The sequence below is a fragment of the Alosa alosa genome, chromosome 17, assembly GCF_017589495.1.
Source record: "Alosa alosa isolate M-15738 ecotype Scorff River chromosome 17, AALO_Geno_1.1, whole genome shotgun sequence".
NCBI classification, from domain to species: Eukaryota; Metazoa; Chordata; class Actinopteri; order Clupeiformes; family Clupeidae; genus Alosa; species Alosa alosa.
In genome coordinates, this window is record NC_063205.1 from 10,494,433 (window position 1) to 10,510,917 (window position 16,485).

General features: G+C 38.6%; 1 protein-coding gene and 2 long non-coding RNA genes across 3 annotated transcripts; 1 reads left to right on the plus strand and 2 right to left on the minus strand.

Moving 5' to 3' along the window:
• Positions 1–3,811: 3,811 nt before the first annotated feature.
• LOC125310117 lies at positions 3,812–4,854 on the minus strand. Its single transcript, XR_007196239.1, has 3 exons — positions 4,743–4,854; positions 4,548–4,640; positions 3,812–4,116 (listed from the first exon to the last, which is right to left on the minus strand). It is a non-coding gene; the product is annotated as an uncharacterized LOC125310117 (long non-coding RNA).
• Positions 4,855–5,398: 544 nt separating this feature from the next.
• LOC125310118 lies at positions 5,399–9,687 on the minus strand. The gene is made up of 4 exons (XR_007196240.1): positions 9,155–9,687; positions 7,424–7,500; positions 7,099–7,200; positions 5,399–6,184 (listed from the first exon to the last, which is right to left on the minus strand). It is a non-coding gene; the product is annotated as an uncharacterized LOC125310118 (long non-coding RNA).
• Positions 9,688–10,570: 883 nt separating this feature from the next.
• On the plus strand, positions 10,571–15,040 carry LOC125310119 (retina and anterior neural fold homeobox protein 2). The gene is made up of 4 exons (XM_048267278.1): positions 10,571–10,811; positions 11,348–11,499; positions 11,686–11,763; positions 11,994–15,040. Exons 1-4 carry the CDS (start codon positions 10,571–10,573, stop codon positions 12,213–12,215), a joined length of 693 nt encoding a protein of 230 aa, XP_048123235.1. The 3' UTR covers positions 12,216–15,040.
• The last annotated feature ends 1,445 nt before the right edge of the window (positions 15,041–16,485 follow it).

Genomic DNA, 16,485 nt, shown 5'->3' on the forward strand with positions numbered 1-16,485 from the left:
CAGGCTTTAAGCATACAGTCTGGGTCAATTAAGACTACACATCCTATTCAACTGTTTCCTCTGCCCAAAACTGTTTCAAAATAAAAGTCCTCACTACAATAATCCACTGTTAAACAATGTAACCCATTAAACTACTGAACTTTTTACATTCAACTTTTAAACGGTCTACTTTTAAACTATCATTAAACTATCTATCTATTAAACTAGCTGTCTATCAACAACTTTTAAACTATCTACATTCAACTTTTAAACTTTTAAACTATATACATTCACTAGCTGTCTATCAACAACTTATAACTTGTCATCAACTATGTCAACACTTTTCATCAACTATGACTCCCACCCACTGTAGCTAGTTAGCATGGTTAGCAAAGTTAGCATGTTAGCATTGCTAACATTGTTAACATTTTTAACAAAACTGCTAAAAATGATTAGCTAGGTTAACTAAGTCACATGGTTAGCATGCTAGCATGTTAGCATGCTAGTTAGCATTTTTAGCAAAACTGCTAAAATTATTAGCTAGGTTAGCTAAAGTAACATGGTTAACATAGTTAGCATGCTAGTTAGCATTTTTAACAAAACTGCTAAAAATGATTAGTTAGGTTAGCTAAAGTAACATGGTTAACATAGTTAGCATGCTAGCATGTTAGCATGATAGTTAGCATAGTTAGCATAACTGCTAAAAATGATTAGCTAAGTTAGCTAAGTAACATGATTAGCATAGTTAGCATGCTAGCATGTTAGCATGTTAGTTAGCATTTTTAGCAAAACAGCTAAAAATGATTAGCTAAGTTAGCTAAGTAACATGGTTAGCATAACTGCTAAAAATGATTAGCTAGGTTAGCTAACATAGTTAGCATGCCTACTAAAAATGATTAGCTAAGTTAGCTAAGTCACATGGTAAGCATACTTAACATGTTAGCATGCTAGTTAGCATAGTTAGCATACCTACTAAAAATGATTAGCTAGGTTAGCTAAGTCACATGGTTAACATAGTTAGCATGTTAGCATTGCTAACATACTAGTTAGCATAACTACTAAAAATGAAAACATTAGCTAAGTTAACTAAGTTAAGTAACTTGGTTAACATTATTATCTTTGATAACATAGTTAGCATAACTGCTAGCAAACATTAGAGCCATTCCAACTGTCAGTTATCGTCAATTATCTACCTAAATAATTTAACCATTTAAATTATCCACCTATTTAACCGTTCAATCATTCCAACTATATTAAACCTTATCTACCAAGCAAATCATTTAACTATATTAACTATCCACCTATTTAACTGTTCAGTCATTCCAACTATATTAAACCTCATCTACCTAGCAACCAATATAGTTTGTTTTTACTCTGTATGATATTTTACATCATATTTTTTGCATTTTCATGCACTGTATTTCCTTCAGGAAATGCTTTTCTAGTTACTTTTGTAATCATTGGGCAACGCTTTGGGCGAACTCGATGTACAGTAGGGTAGGCCTAATTCACAAACGAAACAGCACTGAGACTCTTACACAGCACAGTCGAACTCACTGCTCACTCAGAAGAGTAAAAAGGGACGTTACATGCCATCACATAAGAGTCTCAAAAAGTCTCCAAGAACGCCAGAAAAAGTAGCTAGATTTGTCGCTAGTCGCTTTTCACAAAAAAGGTCGCTTGGGGGGTCTGAAATCTCGCTAAATATGGCGACAAAGTCGCTAAGTTGGCAACACTGGCCATTTCCTGTCCCTGGAAATGTATGCAAATAGGGTAGCAGTACACGCCCCCGCACATTTATGCAGTGATCGGGCTCTCTTTTTAACATTGAGGTCTATGGCAGAATCCAAGAATTTCCCAGAATTTGTCAAAGTCTTATTTTTCTGAGCAATGGATGCACATTTCGGACACGGTATCATGATCTCCAAACCCTCCTCCCTATTTCAGTAGAATGTCGTGATAGTATGACCCTCCAGTCGGGAGAAAATCAACATTAATGAAGGTGTACACCAAGTTTATTTTGTACTCCGGCTTGTCTGGCGGGAACCGAGGTGTTCAAACGTAAGTCATACGTCAGTGACACGCCCCTGTGCAGGCGGGAACTGAACCAGAGCCCGTCTCTGACTGAACTCCCTGACATGAACCAGGATGACCCATCTTGCTACGCATTCATTATCTTTGCCTCGTCGGGCATTATCCCTTATGTACGCTATGCATTACATCACACACGTTAACACCTGGGGCACTCCACTGGACTCACATGTCAATCCATCATAAAGACAACTGACAACACACAGCATACAGATGTCTTCTGTTTAATATGATTTCATTTACCTTACATAACTTTATTTCACATTTTTGTCCTGTTTATTTCTGTTTACACTCTTTTCTGTATGTTATACTTTGTTCTGTACAGGTTGAACTTCTGTATAGGTTGAATTTTGATACGCGTCTTACTTTGTCTTTCGTTATGTAGGGGAGACCGGGGCTGGCTGGAACACTTTTCACTCTCGGTTATAATTCTCCGTCTTACAATGCGTTGAAATGGTCAAATTGTGATCAACTGAAAGCTTGGGATCTCAGCTACAAAATGTATACATTCAATGTCAACAAATGATCCCTTGTTTTTAGTTATTTATGATTAAAGTGGTGTTGTGCATGTGTGCCAACCTGCCCCATGCACGGGGTTGGTTGGCACATGTAGTCGGGGTTGGTTGGAACACCTACACTGTAAACCCTAATACGTTCAATAAACATAAAATTTTCGAGGTAACACGTTGCCCTAAATATTTTATGTTATGTATTGTTCAATAAACTAACAAATTTACGTCAAGTGTACGATGTGCCAAATAGTAATGCCTTATGAATTTTAGTACAATAAACTAGTTTTGCATGTTACAACAACGTAAACTTGCGATGAAAGAATACCTTCAATGTATGTTTATGTAACTTATAAATACTTACTATTTTAACTTGAGCTTTTAGTTAAGTGAACATAAAATGTCTTTTTAATTTAATTAAAAGTTCATTAGACATTTCTTATAGTTAAATGTGTTTTAAGCTGATTAAGCTATGAAAGTAAGAGAAACAGTTTTTATTCAGAACACTTAAGAGTTTATTCAAAATCACAGAGAATAGAAATAAGCTCTATATAAACTCTACATACACACAAGATGTAGAATACATCTGCATTATCAATGCAATATCAAGAACACACTATAAAAAACATGTCAGCTTATCTAGACCTTTCCCAAAGTGGGAAAAGGCAAAATGGGCCAGACCCCACACACATCCACAAAGAAATTATATTACAGCTCATAGCATACTATGAAAAGTAACAAATAATCAAAATGCACCTTTATGCAAAAAAATGAACATGGGCATTAACAAGGCAGTCAAAAAGTACCACTCTCAAACACTGGATAGATGCACACACACAAACACTGAAGAGGTGTACACACACAAACACTGAGGTATTATTATAAACATTAACATCCACCACAATACCACCCTTCAAAAACCTGGGTACACAATACAATTGCTCTCTCCCCATCTCACTCACATTCACTCAGACACACTCACTCACATTCACACTTTACAGCAAATTTGTCAGTGTTAATACTTACCTTTTTAGCATCCCCACAATACCACCCTGCAAACAGCTAGGTACACATTACAATTGCGCTCTCCCCATCTCACTCACATTCACTCAGACACACTCACTCACATTCACACTTTACAGCTGATTCGTCAGTGTTAATACTTACCTTTTTAGCATCCCCACAATACCACAGCTAGGTACACAATGCAACTGCCCCAACACACACACACACTTTACAGCTGATTTGTCAGTGTTAATACTTTCCCTTTTAGCTCGGTCTTCTCAATGCTCAACAGGACCTGTTGAATGAAACGGAATGTGTTGGTCATGCACTTAGGATAATTTAAGTGGAGTGCATAGGTCAGGCCAAACAGAAGGCACATGGCATTTGGAATGTCCAGATTGTCCATCACAAGAGTCCCCTCCAAGACGATTCCTACAGAAGATGGAGTCAGAGGATGTGGTGCAACATCTTCCTCAGTGAAGCAGAGGATTCCTATTCCAATGTGTTTGTATACGTCCTCGTCATCAGTGACCTAAACATAACACACACACACACACACATATATATATTTATTTAGAAATACAACACATTAATATTACATCATAATTGGGCATTGTGCATTGGCATTACCAAATACATATTCAGACTGGAAATACAAAAAGTCCAGGTTGAAAATTGTGACCAGCCACCCTCGTGGTCATGTTGGGCTTATAGGTACAAAGGAAAATCAGAGCACACAGTAACATATTTGAGTACTGATTTAAGATTATAAAGTGAAATGAAACCTAGATTACATAAGGAATGGCATGCTGATTTCACATTTTATATTATAATATAAATTGTAATTTCGTGTCCCATTAGGATGAACCACAAATGTCTTACCTAAAGCAAATCTTCATGGCATTATTGGCCTTAGTTATATATCTAACAACTGAAGAATTATCCTTCAGTGATGCTACTTACAAAGCAAGTCTTGAAGAAATCAGCTGAGTTGTCATCAAAGAGTATTGGAAGCCCTCTCAGGACAAGGCATCTGATGTCAGCAGTGTCCGATGTCTGGATTGCAGTGAAAGCAGAGACAACACAGTAACATTAGAGACAGCTGTCATTCAAGACATCCATACACCAAAATCAGTAGTATCACTTCAGCTTACAAACCTTTGTTTGGCGCAACAGACCATCCAGAAGTTGTCCCTTTAGACCTCTCTTTGACCTGATGATTTCAACCAGTTTAGGGCAAAGACGATCCAGAGACTCATAGAATTCCTGTTTCAGGTTTTTTTTTTCCTACCACTCTGCTGAATTCCTGGGAGACCTGAAACACACAGAAATAAATCATGTTTATCAAGACACTGTGAACAATCATTTATGTAGTTCACTTGACACTTCATATTACAGGGCTCTACTCTGTTTTTTGTCATGTACACATAAAAGGAATTGGGGTGATGAAATGATGGAGGGGGATGTACCTGTGTGTGTGTGTGTGTGTGTGTGGGGGGGTGTATATATGTGTGTGTGGGGGGTAATGTATATCAAAAGCTACAGTAACATTATGTTAACTTCACATGGCCGCATTATATTAGGCTTTTACAGACATTAACAGAGACAATCAAACCTTACCTGATTTTCAACAAAGAGTGCCGGCCAACGCTGTATCATCTGGCTTACAGGAGGCTTGTCCATCACAACCTCCTTTCTTCTAAGAGACAACGTGAAGTCCATCTGCTGATTGATGAAGACTGCATCTGGGTTCTTCTTTTTCATCTCATCCACCAGTAGTTGTCGGGCCTTTTCAAGGCCTCGTGGGCATCATGTCCGCCTGGAAAATTGGGTAGGAAATTGACTTCTCCTTTTTTCGGTTTCTTGATGCTCTTGTTTGGTGGCTCCCCACCAACAGAGTGTCTTCCACGTTTACCAGAATTCACCTTGACATCTTCGTGTCCCAGGGCCCTCATTTTTGACCTGTAGTTACCCATCTTATCCACTAGGCTCTGTATCCACCCATCGTAACCAGTTGGCGATGCCGTTTCTTGAAGACAGGGATGAGCTGCAATTAATGCCTTCGCTACTGCTCTAAGGTCCTTTTTTTGGGGGTATGCTTTGAACCTTGCATATAGGGTTTCAGCTATCTTGTGGAGAATGTCATGTTTCAACTCTTTTGAAACGGTCAAGTATGTTCCATCCTTGAGGTAGCTTAAATTCCCTTGTCGGAGTCTAAATTCTACATCTACAGAGAACTTGGGGAGGGAAAACTCATCAGGCCATGGCTTTCTCATCTGCTGTGATGACGTGGACAGCAGCACTGTATCGGCTGTACTTACACTATCATCCAAATTTTCGCTTGCGATCTCCACCAATTCAAGCACAGGAATTATCTTCACAGTTGGTTTATCTGGGAGTTCAGACACATCAGTGAGGTTGCAAAGTTCATTATCAAATTCTGGGTCTCTAAACTGTAAAGTGAAATTGTACTGAAGTGAGAGTGTGATTTTCAGACAGGTGATCAAATCGTCCACTGAACTGGGCCTTGAAGCCAGCATGAGCTTCCTGATGTCCCCGTCGCAGAGGATAACACGCATAGTCATTGTTTGGGAGGCCATCTGTGGAGAAAAATCAAAAAGAACATTCAGCAATGAATAAAATGTCTCGGTGTCACCATTTGTCTCCCCTGTACATTATAAGATGAAAGAGGGAAATGATCATTCAGGTCTGTAAGCTGAAGCACACAAAAAGACGGAACATCTGCACTGCAAAGCTCATATGACCGAAGGTGTTCAGTGTACCATGCCGTCATGATTTTGCATACAAACATTATTTCTGTGTTCACAGCAATAACATGAGTGATTAGATTAAATTCAGGAAGACATGAACATGATCCTGCTGAAAGTACCATCTCTGCTTTGTAGTCAATTCCATCAATACAGACAGAGGGATGCAACAAGAACTGCAGCTGTATTGGGGAGTTTTTGACCAAGCGCTCTCTGAACGTTCTCTGGTAAATCAGCAACCTGTACAGATGTAACTTTAGCCATCGCCACCTGTGGGCTGTAAAAGGAACTGCAGTCTAACTGGTAGCTGACAGCTTTCTGGTGTCTCACAGCAAAGCGTCATTGGTACATTCTTAAAGTTCTGAGCATCCCGAATAACCTTTTTGAAGAACTTATGTTTTCCTTCAAATCGCATTGTCCACACTTCACAAAGTGGACCATACAGCTTAATAAGCTGAGGGTAATGCTCTAGGAAGTGGTGTTTGAGTGGTAGCCTAAATTTTGTGAATGTGCTCTGCAGAAGTTCTCTGTGCTCAGCTACCTTCAATTCAAGGATGTACAATGACTCGGTGGTATGTCTTTGGGCAACAACCAGTGCAACAATGTCCTTAAGGAGCATGAGTATTTCCCAAGTGTTATCGCCCTCAGGAATGTAATGGCCAATGAGAAGAGGAAGGAGTCCTTAATTAGGCACCAATTCTCATGGCCATTACCTCCTATTGTTTCCTTGGTGGAGAAGCCCTTACCAATCTGTTGTGGCCGATCAGTTTTGTCTGTGAATGAGTATGGAAAAGATCGGATAGCCGCATTCAGTACATCTAGAGTGAAGTACTTCTTTGCCACCAAGTCTGCAATGCAAAGAGACATCTCTATGGGAACTATGCCCTCAAACACATCATGTAAAAGGTCAGGAGGATAACCACCTATAACATGGAAATACTCCAATTTTGCAGTGAGTGGACCAGCTCTTTTCACACCTGTATTTTTCCACAATGTTAGATCATGCAAAGACTCTTGTACCTGCACGTTATGTGTATCTTTATCTCTGATTTGAAATGCACCAGAGCGTACCTGTTGGAGTTGAGTGTCAGTCCTGGATGCCATACAGAATCTGCAGAATTTTTCCACTGAGAAGCTCTCAAAAAAGCCTGCAAGAGAGTGTGCACCCAAGTTATCTGCAGACACAAACAACACAGTTCCTTTGACACATGCACCAAGGTGCTCAATGTAAACACCTTGTTGCTCAAGAGAGACTAAATCACAAATGAGTGGGTACAGTACTTTGTCATAGCCATACTCTTTAACTGTTGTTGTATTGCACAAAAGTGCCAGCTGAATTGAATTAAGTGTCGATCTGTATTTTGCTGGTATGTTCGCAATGGTCCAGTATATCGCACACATCTTATGCTTCCCCTTGATGTCCCTAATGGATTAGCAACCTCAAAATCATCTATATACAGGGTCAGGGCAATTGTAAACTCATCACTACACAGAAGGTCATTTCCTCTGAAGCACCTGCCATCTCTACAAGTATTGTACTCATCTGGGACATGAGCTGGCTTTGACATAGCCTTCTGTAAAATGTCTTGCCTACCAAGCAATTTTTGAAGCATTTGCAGGAGAGGAACATAAGCAACTGTTTTGCTGCCTTTCTCCACTACATATTCAATAGGCATTACCACTGGAAATTCACGCAACACATAGGATGCTCTTCTTTTTATGGTCACAAGACATCCATCTTTGTCACAGCAGGTAGTGACAATGTTGCTTTCTGTCACAGCCTCAACCACTTCTTTTACAACTGACTCATCAATGTCAGGATAATAATTCTGGAGAACAGTTTTCACTGTTTTGTATATAAGTGGATGGGACAACTGAACTAACAGACAGAGTTGCTGAATGACTTCCTGGACAGACTTTTCTGGTATGTGCAGCACTGTTAGCATTTTTAAAAACAGAGCTGCCAAGTTATGCTCCAAATGTTCTGCTAAATTGTCAGATTCTGCTTCATATGTGTCTTCAGTGACGTCCTCCAAGCTATCTGTATCAACCATAACATTATGGGAAATATCATTGTCTGTGCTTTAGTGTGTTCTAAACCAGCACCAGCTATTAATTCTGATTTAAACATCCTCCAGTTATGATTTCTGTGCTGCTTACTTTTATGTGCATTGAAAGTTGAGTACACACTGCTCTCAAAAATCACAGCCTTTAAAAAACGGACACTGGACCTTTTGGTGATCTCAAGATGTCTGCTACGAAGATGGGTGAAATATTCCGTTTCTTGGCAAGATTCAAGGAAATCGCAAAGCTGACAACGTAACCTAATTGGGAAAGCTGGGGCAGATTGTTGCGACTGACCTGCCAAATGAAATCGCGACATGTGAGTCCTAAGCGTGCCAAAGGACCTAAACGTGCACAGACACTCCTCTTAAGGACAAGGAAACGGTTAAACTTCTAGTACAGCTACCATGCTTCAGCCTGTAATGCTTTAATATTTGTCCTCTCTTCTCACAATTAAATCGCCAATATTTGCATTTCCAATTCATGTTCCTTTCTTTATTTTAATGTTGCTGCATAATAATTTAGCATGTCGTCAGGAAGACGGAACGTTATTACATATTAGCTAGCGTGAATTACGTTAGCATTCTCACACACAGGCCTATGTAATAGCTAGTGTAAAATGGCGAATGCTAACTTATTTACAGTTACTGGCTAAACTGCTACTTAGCGGAGGCTATCTAATAGCAAACTTATGTTGGTAATCGGATAACAAGATAAGAAACAAAAGGGGGTAAATACCTTGGCTTTTTTTCTGTCTTGCTCCTATTTTAAACAGTCTGTGTCTTGCTCTCTTGTGTCATGAACCGTCCGTGACTTCTATCTCTGTCGTCTGTGGGATGAGCGGGAAATCCCCAAGTTTAGGAGTGGAAAAAAGTGCATTTTGGCGGAATCCAATCAAATCTTCTTTCCTGGGCCACCTGTTGCTCAGAAAGTTGATACAACTGAAAGATCCCAGTTGATTCTACAAATTCATGAAAACCATTCTCCACACTCAAAATTGGCGTGTAATATGTGGGATATTCTGAGATTTGTGTGCAATATACAACTTTTTATAGGTTCAAACAAAATGTGGGATTACAGTGTATGTTATAGTCCTTTGCAGTACTCCTTTTGGTTTTGTTTGAAGTGCTCATCTATATCACTGCCTGTAGGGCTTTGCTGATGTCTTTCCTGTGTGTTTTTCTTCAGTAGGGCCCACCGTCAAGACCAATTTGGTCCCTACCGATTTTTTTTAACTTCAAATGTTTAAAAATGTCTGAAATGCTTCCAAATGTAAAACTATGTTCAGTAATTACAATAACAATGTTAAAATAAAGATTGATGATGTTTTTATGTATAAAATACAAAGTTTATAGATTTGTCACAAAATAGCCATAGGGAATGTATGTGCCAACCAACCCCAAAATCAGTATGCCAACCTGCCCCGCCCACATTAGGTCAAACTTTTTTGCACAAATGCTGTTAGCCTGCTAATATCAGTCACCTCAGGTTTTCAAACTTCATTTAAATTATAGATGAGTCCCCTAGCAATCAATTATAATCTATCTTTTTTTTATATCCCTAACTATTACCCTTCTAGGATGTATTTAGTGGGAGGTGCATATTCTAAGTTTTGACACTACAAAATTAAAAAAAAGTTGTTCTCACCTAAAGGGTGATTTTAGTGTTGGAATTTTGTTGCAGCTCCCTCTAGTAGCCTGGATATTAACAGTGTTTCAACCTGCCCCTGTTCCAAACAGCCCTGGTCTCCCCTATTTTTCTAGGAACTGTATTTATCTAGGAATTTTATTTTTCTAGGAATCGTTCAAACTTTGGATGAACTTGGTCACCCAATACTCTATTTTTACCTGTGCACACACTTATCAACATAGGAAACCATTGCACCAATTAAGTGAAGACAGAGTCAGATAAGCCTACATGGGAGCATCTACACACAGGCAAGTCAGCATTTATGGGTCTCTGTAGTTATACAGTAAACCTACCCCTCCTTCTAATGATCTTAATGATCTGTACAGGTCAGCACACTCTCTGACGCTTGAGGCTCCTGTTTTCTGATGAAGAGAAAACTACAGAAAACGTTCAGACCACAGTTAGAGGGACTGCAGGTGTACAGGGAGAGAAGGACATACAGCGAACAAGATATATTCATACTGGATGAGCATCAAATCTGAAGACGGTGAATATCCCATGAAGGACCTTGGTGCAAAGATGGAGATCAGAGGAGTGAATGGATGGTCCTCTAAGCTGCCCAAAACTCTGTCCCACTCCATTGAGGAGATCCTGAAGAAACCATGCAGACTTTCGGATCCAGGGATACCATCACTGACAGACTATGGAACTACAGATGTGGAAAAAAAGACGAATGATAAATCTCAGAAACTAAAAAAGTGTACAGGTATGATATTTTGGTCTGAACCTTGCCATTTAAAATCTTTTGTTCTATTTACAAATTCATCCAAAGTAACGTTTTGTAAAGTTAGTTGTTAATTTTATGTTTCAAAGATATATGATGCTTTGGACAAACATACTGTAAGAGAAGAAAGAAACAAGTAAAAATAAGAAGACAAGAGTTATTCAGTTCAGTTGATCTACTTTATCCTTGTAAATATTACGAAGTGGTAGCTTTCTAACATATAAAGCCTTTGTTAAGAGACAATTTATTTGAACAGTGTCAGCTGTGTTTACCTCATTTGGCGGCATTTGTTTGGCAGAAAATGTACTTATAAAGAATTTGTACTTTTGTTTGTACATTTGTCTTTGTTCCCACCAATTCCCTTAGTAAACTTAACATGTTTCTTTGTCACATGGAACAGAGTATGTACATACTGTTTAAATTATTACAATAATTAAACAGTTGATGTGAATTATTTCTGAAAAATTAAAAGTTGCCACATAAAAATGTAGTAAAGTTTTATACGGTTTGTCTTCTAGGGCATCAGGTGAGCCACCGACGGATACGGACAGCCTTCACGCCAGCTCAGCTAGAGGTGCTGGAGAAGGCGTTCCAGGAAACACTGTACCCGGACGTCCACACCAGGGACCAATTGGCCTCCCGCACACAGCTGTCCGATGGCAGAGTTCAGGTAGGGGCAGAGCCACAATGATGACTCATCCAGAGCAGAACATAAACAAGGCTTTGATGTCTGTGACAGTTCAGACTTCACCAGAACCTAATTAATGTGGGGAATTTAATTTAATGTTTTGTTCCCATTATATTATTATCAAAGATTCAATATGTATAAAACCAAGTCTCTCTTTTTTTAATCCAGATCTGGTTCCAGAATCGACGAGCGAAATGGAGAAAGAGTGAGGCCCAAGTCCACACCAGAAGTGCACCCACATTACCGGTAAATACAGTTAAATGTAATCATCACAGCTTTTCACATCACAAATGTGCTCATGCCTAAAACTCCCTTATTTTAGATATTGGTGTTTCTCAAAATACCACAGTACCATAGAACATTATAGTCTTAGTAGGGCAATAATAAAAAATAAGCCTCTGAAGCACACGGCGAATGAGTAAAACGTGTAAAACGTGCGATAGTGTGACTTGAGTTTTCTGTCTGGTGTCACACAGTCGGAGCACATCCTACCTCTGTGTCCTCTCACTGGACCTGGGCACCAGCTGTTCCACCCCCCACAGCAAGTGCATAAGCACTTCCTGCTTGAGACATCTCCTCCACCTCTCATTGGCTCATCCTTCTGCACCTCACTGAAGTTCTACCCCTGCCGAGCATCAGGCATGCTACTCGCTCAGACTCCATACCGTCTCTTTATCTCAAAACATATATACAGCTGACAGCTGACAAACCGATCTCATCTTCAACCGCATCTTTGTTTTTGTATAATGTGAGTTGTTTGTAAATATGGTAATGCAATGTAATATTTTTTTTTAGAATACAAATAATAAATTAGTGTTATGTATTGATTGTATTTAGTCACACACTGCATGTATGAGATGCTTCATACAGTAATTATCTGAAGAAGCTTTATAAAGTTACAGTTTATATTGATTTTCTTGCTGATTCTAGCTGAAATTCAATTGAGCTGTAGCTGTTTCTGAACCAAACTCAGTTCCACTATACTACATGCAATTTAGGATTGAACTTATTTTTAGAGTAGAAGATGACAGATGTGAAAGTAGGCTGTCTGATCAATTCTCTTCAGGGCAGTCTAGGAAGTGGTGATACTGATTGTAGCTTGGATGTGGTAACAGGGGTGAAGATAAGTTCAGTTAGGTGTGTGTGTGTGTGTGTGTGTGTGTGTGTGTGTGTGTGTGTGTGTGTGTGTGTGTGTGTGTGTGTGTGTGTTTGTGTGTGTGTGACAAGCCCAGGTATTACTAATGACATTAAGTCTGATTCTGCTACACTTAAATTGAACAGAGACTTCATTAACCATTACCACACATTCTGCAAATATGTGAGGTGAAGTGTGCATAAGTATTCCTCTGTGTGTATGTAACTGGGTGGAAATAATCTCTTCCATCCCTCTTCTAGACCTGGCACTCAAGTAGTACTTATTACTGCGCTAACATGTCATGTCCTTGTTACACTGTATTTTGGTTGTTTTTGTTTCTGAAGTTTGATTGTTATTGTCTTTGAAGTCACTTTAGATAAAAGTGTCAGTTAAATTACAAAATTAATGCAAATATAAATATTTGTCTACATTTAGTTAAACTCAGGACCTTACATCTATTGTAAACTGGCTTGCTATACACAAATGTCCCAACTGCAATTAATGTTATCTCATGTCAGGATAAGGATAATTTTATTGCTTGTTATGCTTAGAAGTGGAACATTTCGTTGAGATCCCTAATTATCGCTGAATTTTTTTATTGCCCTTTCAACGATATATTGAAGCCTTATCTTAATTTGGCCGAGGTCATTCTTCGGTCGGCAGGTTACACATAGGGTAAATAGTGGAACAGTCATCCATATTCCTGAAATAGACGGACCTTGTCAGCTATAACTACTGATAATCAGATGATTTTCTTCAGACAAACAGGCATTGGTTTCACCATAGTATACTTTTCAGTTCATAGATGCGTTCAGTTCATAGATTGAGTTCTTCAATAATCTTCAGTAAGGCAAATACCGAGAATGTATACACGAAATAAGAGGGTATGCATGGTAGCCCTTTCCCAAAAAATCTTTTACCGTTTATTAAACATAGTCTGCCTTTGCTTTTAATGTAGTATGTTATCTCGATGTAGGCTAACGTATTCCTCATAGTGTGTGGTAGTTGTGATTGCAGTTGTGTTACCCTGTCATGGTTGTTGACTTTATATCTTAGCTAACAGAAAACTTAAAATGGAGAGCCAAATGCACACAGAATTGAAAAGAGAAAACAAAAAAACATAATTCTCCTTCTACTTATGCAATCAGAGTCCTGCAATTTAAGTTTAGAATTATCTTGTTGGGTGAATACTTCAGAAATATATTGTCAACCTTTACTGTGTTGAGTCAATGGTTTCAAGACTACCTCTCTGATAGAACACAGTGTATAGATGTGACCGGATTAACTTCTTAGTGTTTAAGGGACAGTAAGGGTGTAGATAAGAAGGTTGGGCTAATGGTAAAAGGTAGTTTGGAGTTGAGGAGTTGGACAGCCACAGGCACAAAGGTTGCCTGCCTCCTCTTTGTTCTGCTGCACAGGCTGCAGAGTCATCATCTGAGGGAGAGGCATTTAAAGGAATGGAACAGGGCATGTGAGGGGTCATATAAAATCCTGCCAGCCAGCCTGATCATCTGCTGCTAGCACATAGAAGAATTATTAATTACTTATGCGCTGTCTGTAGAGCAAGTCATATAAAATCTTCCATGTGTATTTGACTGTGTGCAGAAATACTTGAAAAATCTGAAACTGGTTCCTAATGAATCAAAACCTAAATTTATGATATTTATTAGATCAAGAAATTCTGATCTTAGTGTTTATTTGTTACCTGAATGGGACCCAAATTGAGCAAATTTCTCATTACAAATATCTAAGTGCATGACACACATGCTTGAAGTAACAAAGAAGGTGAAAAATAAATTAGGATACAGGATCAGGACTTGCTTCTCTCTAGAAAACAGAATGACCATTGTTCAATCATCTATAACATCAGGCTATGGTGATATTGTGTGTAAAGGCAGTGCCCTCCACATTGAAATTACTAGACGAAGTTTACCACAGCACTCTTCACTTTATTACTTGGGATGATTTTAGAACTTATCATTGTAAACTTTACGAGAATGTGGGATGGTGGGAAAAACACTGCCTCCTTTTTGTTTATGACAAGTTAACTTTCTACCTTACTTCTCTTCTATAAATTAAATCAATTTGTATTCTCACTCACAGGGATTTATATCCCCTGAACTTCCTCAGATCAAATCTGAGTTTGGAAGATGTTCTTTTCATTTTTTGCACACAATAAATGGAACAAATTACAAGAGGTATTCAAATTAGACCAGTTTGTGTCAGAAGACAAATGTGAGGGTATGATAGACAATATGGTTTTACAGCTGTTTTATTTAAGTTTCAAATTAGATGTGTTGTTGTTTGTTTGTTATTTGATTGTTGTATGATTGTGAACTCAGGGGGTTGCTGAAAAATCTTGCCTGAATAAACAATGGTTGATGATGATGATGATGATGATGATGAGTTACCACACACTCAACTCATAGTCATAATCAAATCTTATCATATTTGGGAGAAATTGTAAGACTCAGAATTCACAGAAGTACGGTTACATGGTTTATTTGAGAAAGAGTTGATGGAGACGCATTATCTGGATAGTTATCTGAGTCAGGTACATAATGTGTGAGGGGGTGCATGTGCATATAGTTGTGATCTTGCCTTGAGACAGTACATAAGTAAGTAGATAAACTTTTCACCCCATGCCTTATCACTGTTTCTGACCTCTGAGCGTGAACCCTGTGTTATTGAGTTGATTGCTTATTATAGGCTACACCAGTCACCAGCTAGCCTGACGTCCAGGCTAGTCGCCAGCAATACAACTACAAAGAATGTTACTACCTCAGTGCTTCTGGTATCTTACTACCAGCGGTGTAGTAGTAAAATAAGAGGTGGGTAAACCATGAATTCTGTGATCACAGTAAGGTGAACTGCATCATGCAATATCAGATTTTTAAAAAAGAACATGTTTGATTGTTTGATGATGGTTGAGGAGAAATTGTAAGACTCAGAATTCACAGAAGTACGGTTACATGGTTTATTTGAGAAAGAGTTGATGGAGACGCATTATCTGGATAGTTATCTGAGTCAGGTACATAATGTGTGAGGGGGGTGCATGTGCATATAGTTGTGATCTTGCCTTGAGACAGTACATAAGTAAGTAGATAAACTTTTCACCCCATGCCTTATCACTGTTTCTGACCTCTGAGCGTGAACCCTGTGTTATTGAGTTGATTGCTTATTATAGGCTACACCAGTCACCAGCTAGCCTGACGTCCAGGCTAGTCGCCAGCAATACAACTACAAAGAATGTTACTACCTCAGTGCTTCTGGTATCTTACTACCAGCGGTGTAGTAGTAAAATAAGAGGTGGGTAAACCATGAATTCTGTGATCACAGTAAGGTGAACTGCATCATGCGATATCAGATTTTTAAAAAAGAACATGTTTGATTGTTTGATGATGGTGGAGGATAATATCCAATTTATAAAAAAAATGAGTGTTGATGAGTGTACATATTATGAATGTGGATAAAACAATTTTTTTAATGTTACGTAAAAGTTGCAATTGGTGAACTCATTCCTATTAATCATGAGGCATCACAGCTACACTTAAATATACTTTTTAAGATTGCTCAGAGTAGTTTTACATACTGTACCTTGGGATATCTGTTACGCACTCTTTTAACCATCTCTTTAAGGCTAATTTTGTCAAATTGTTAGAGCAAACAAGACCTTTCATAATGGTTGCCTCTTAATATGACTTTAATTGGCCGTATCAATTAAAATTAATGTTCTTCCCAAGTATTTTTATCTGTTCCAGTGCATACCAGTTCTTGTTCCTCTATCTTTTTTCAAATCTTTAGATTCTATCATCTCATCATTTATTTGGAAT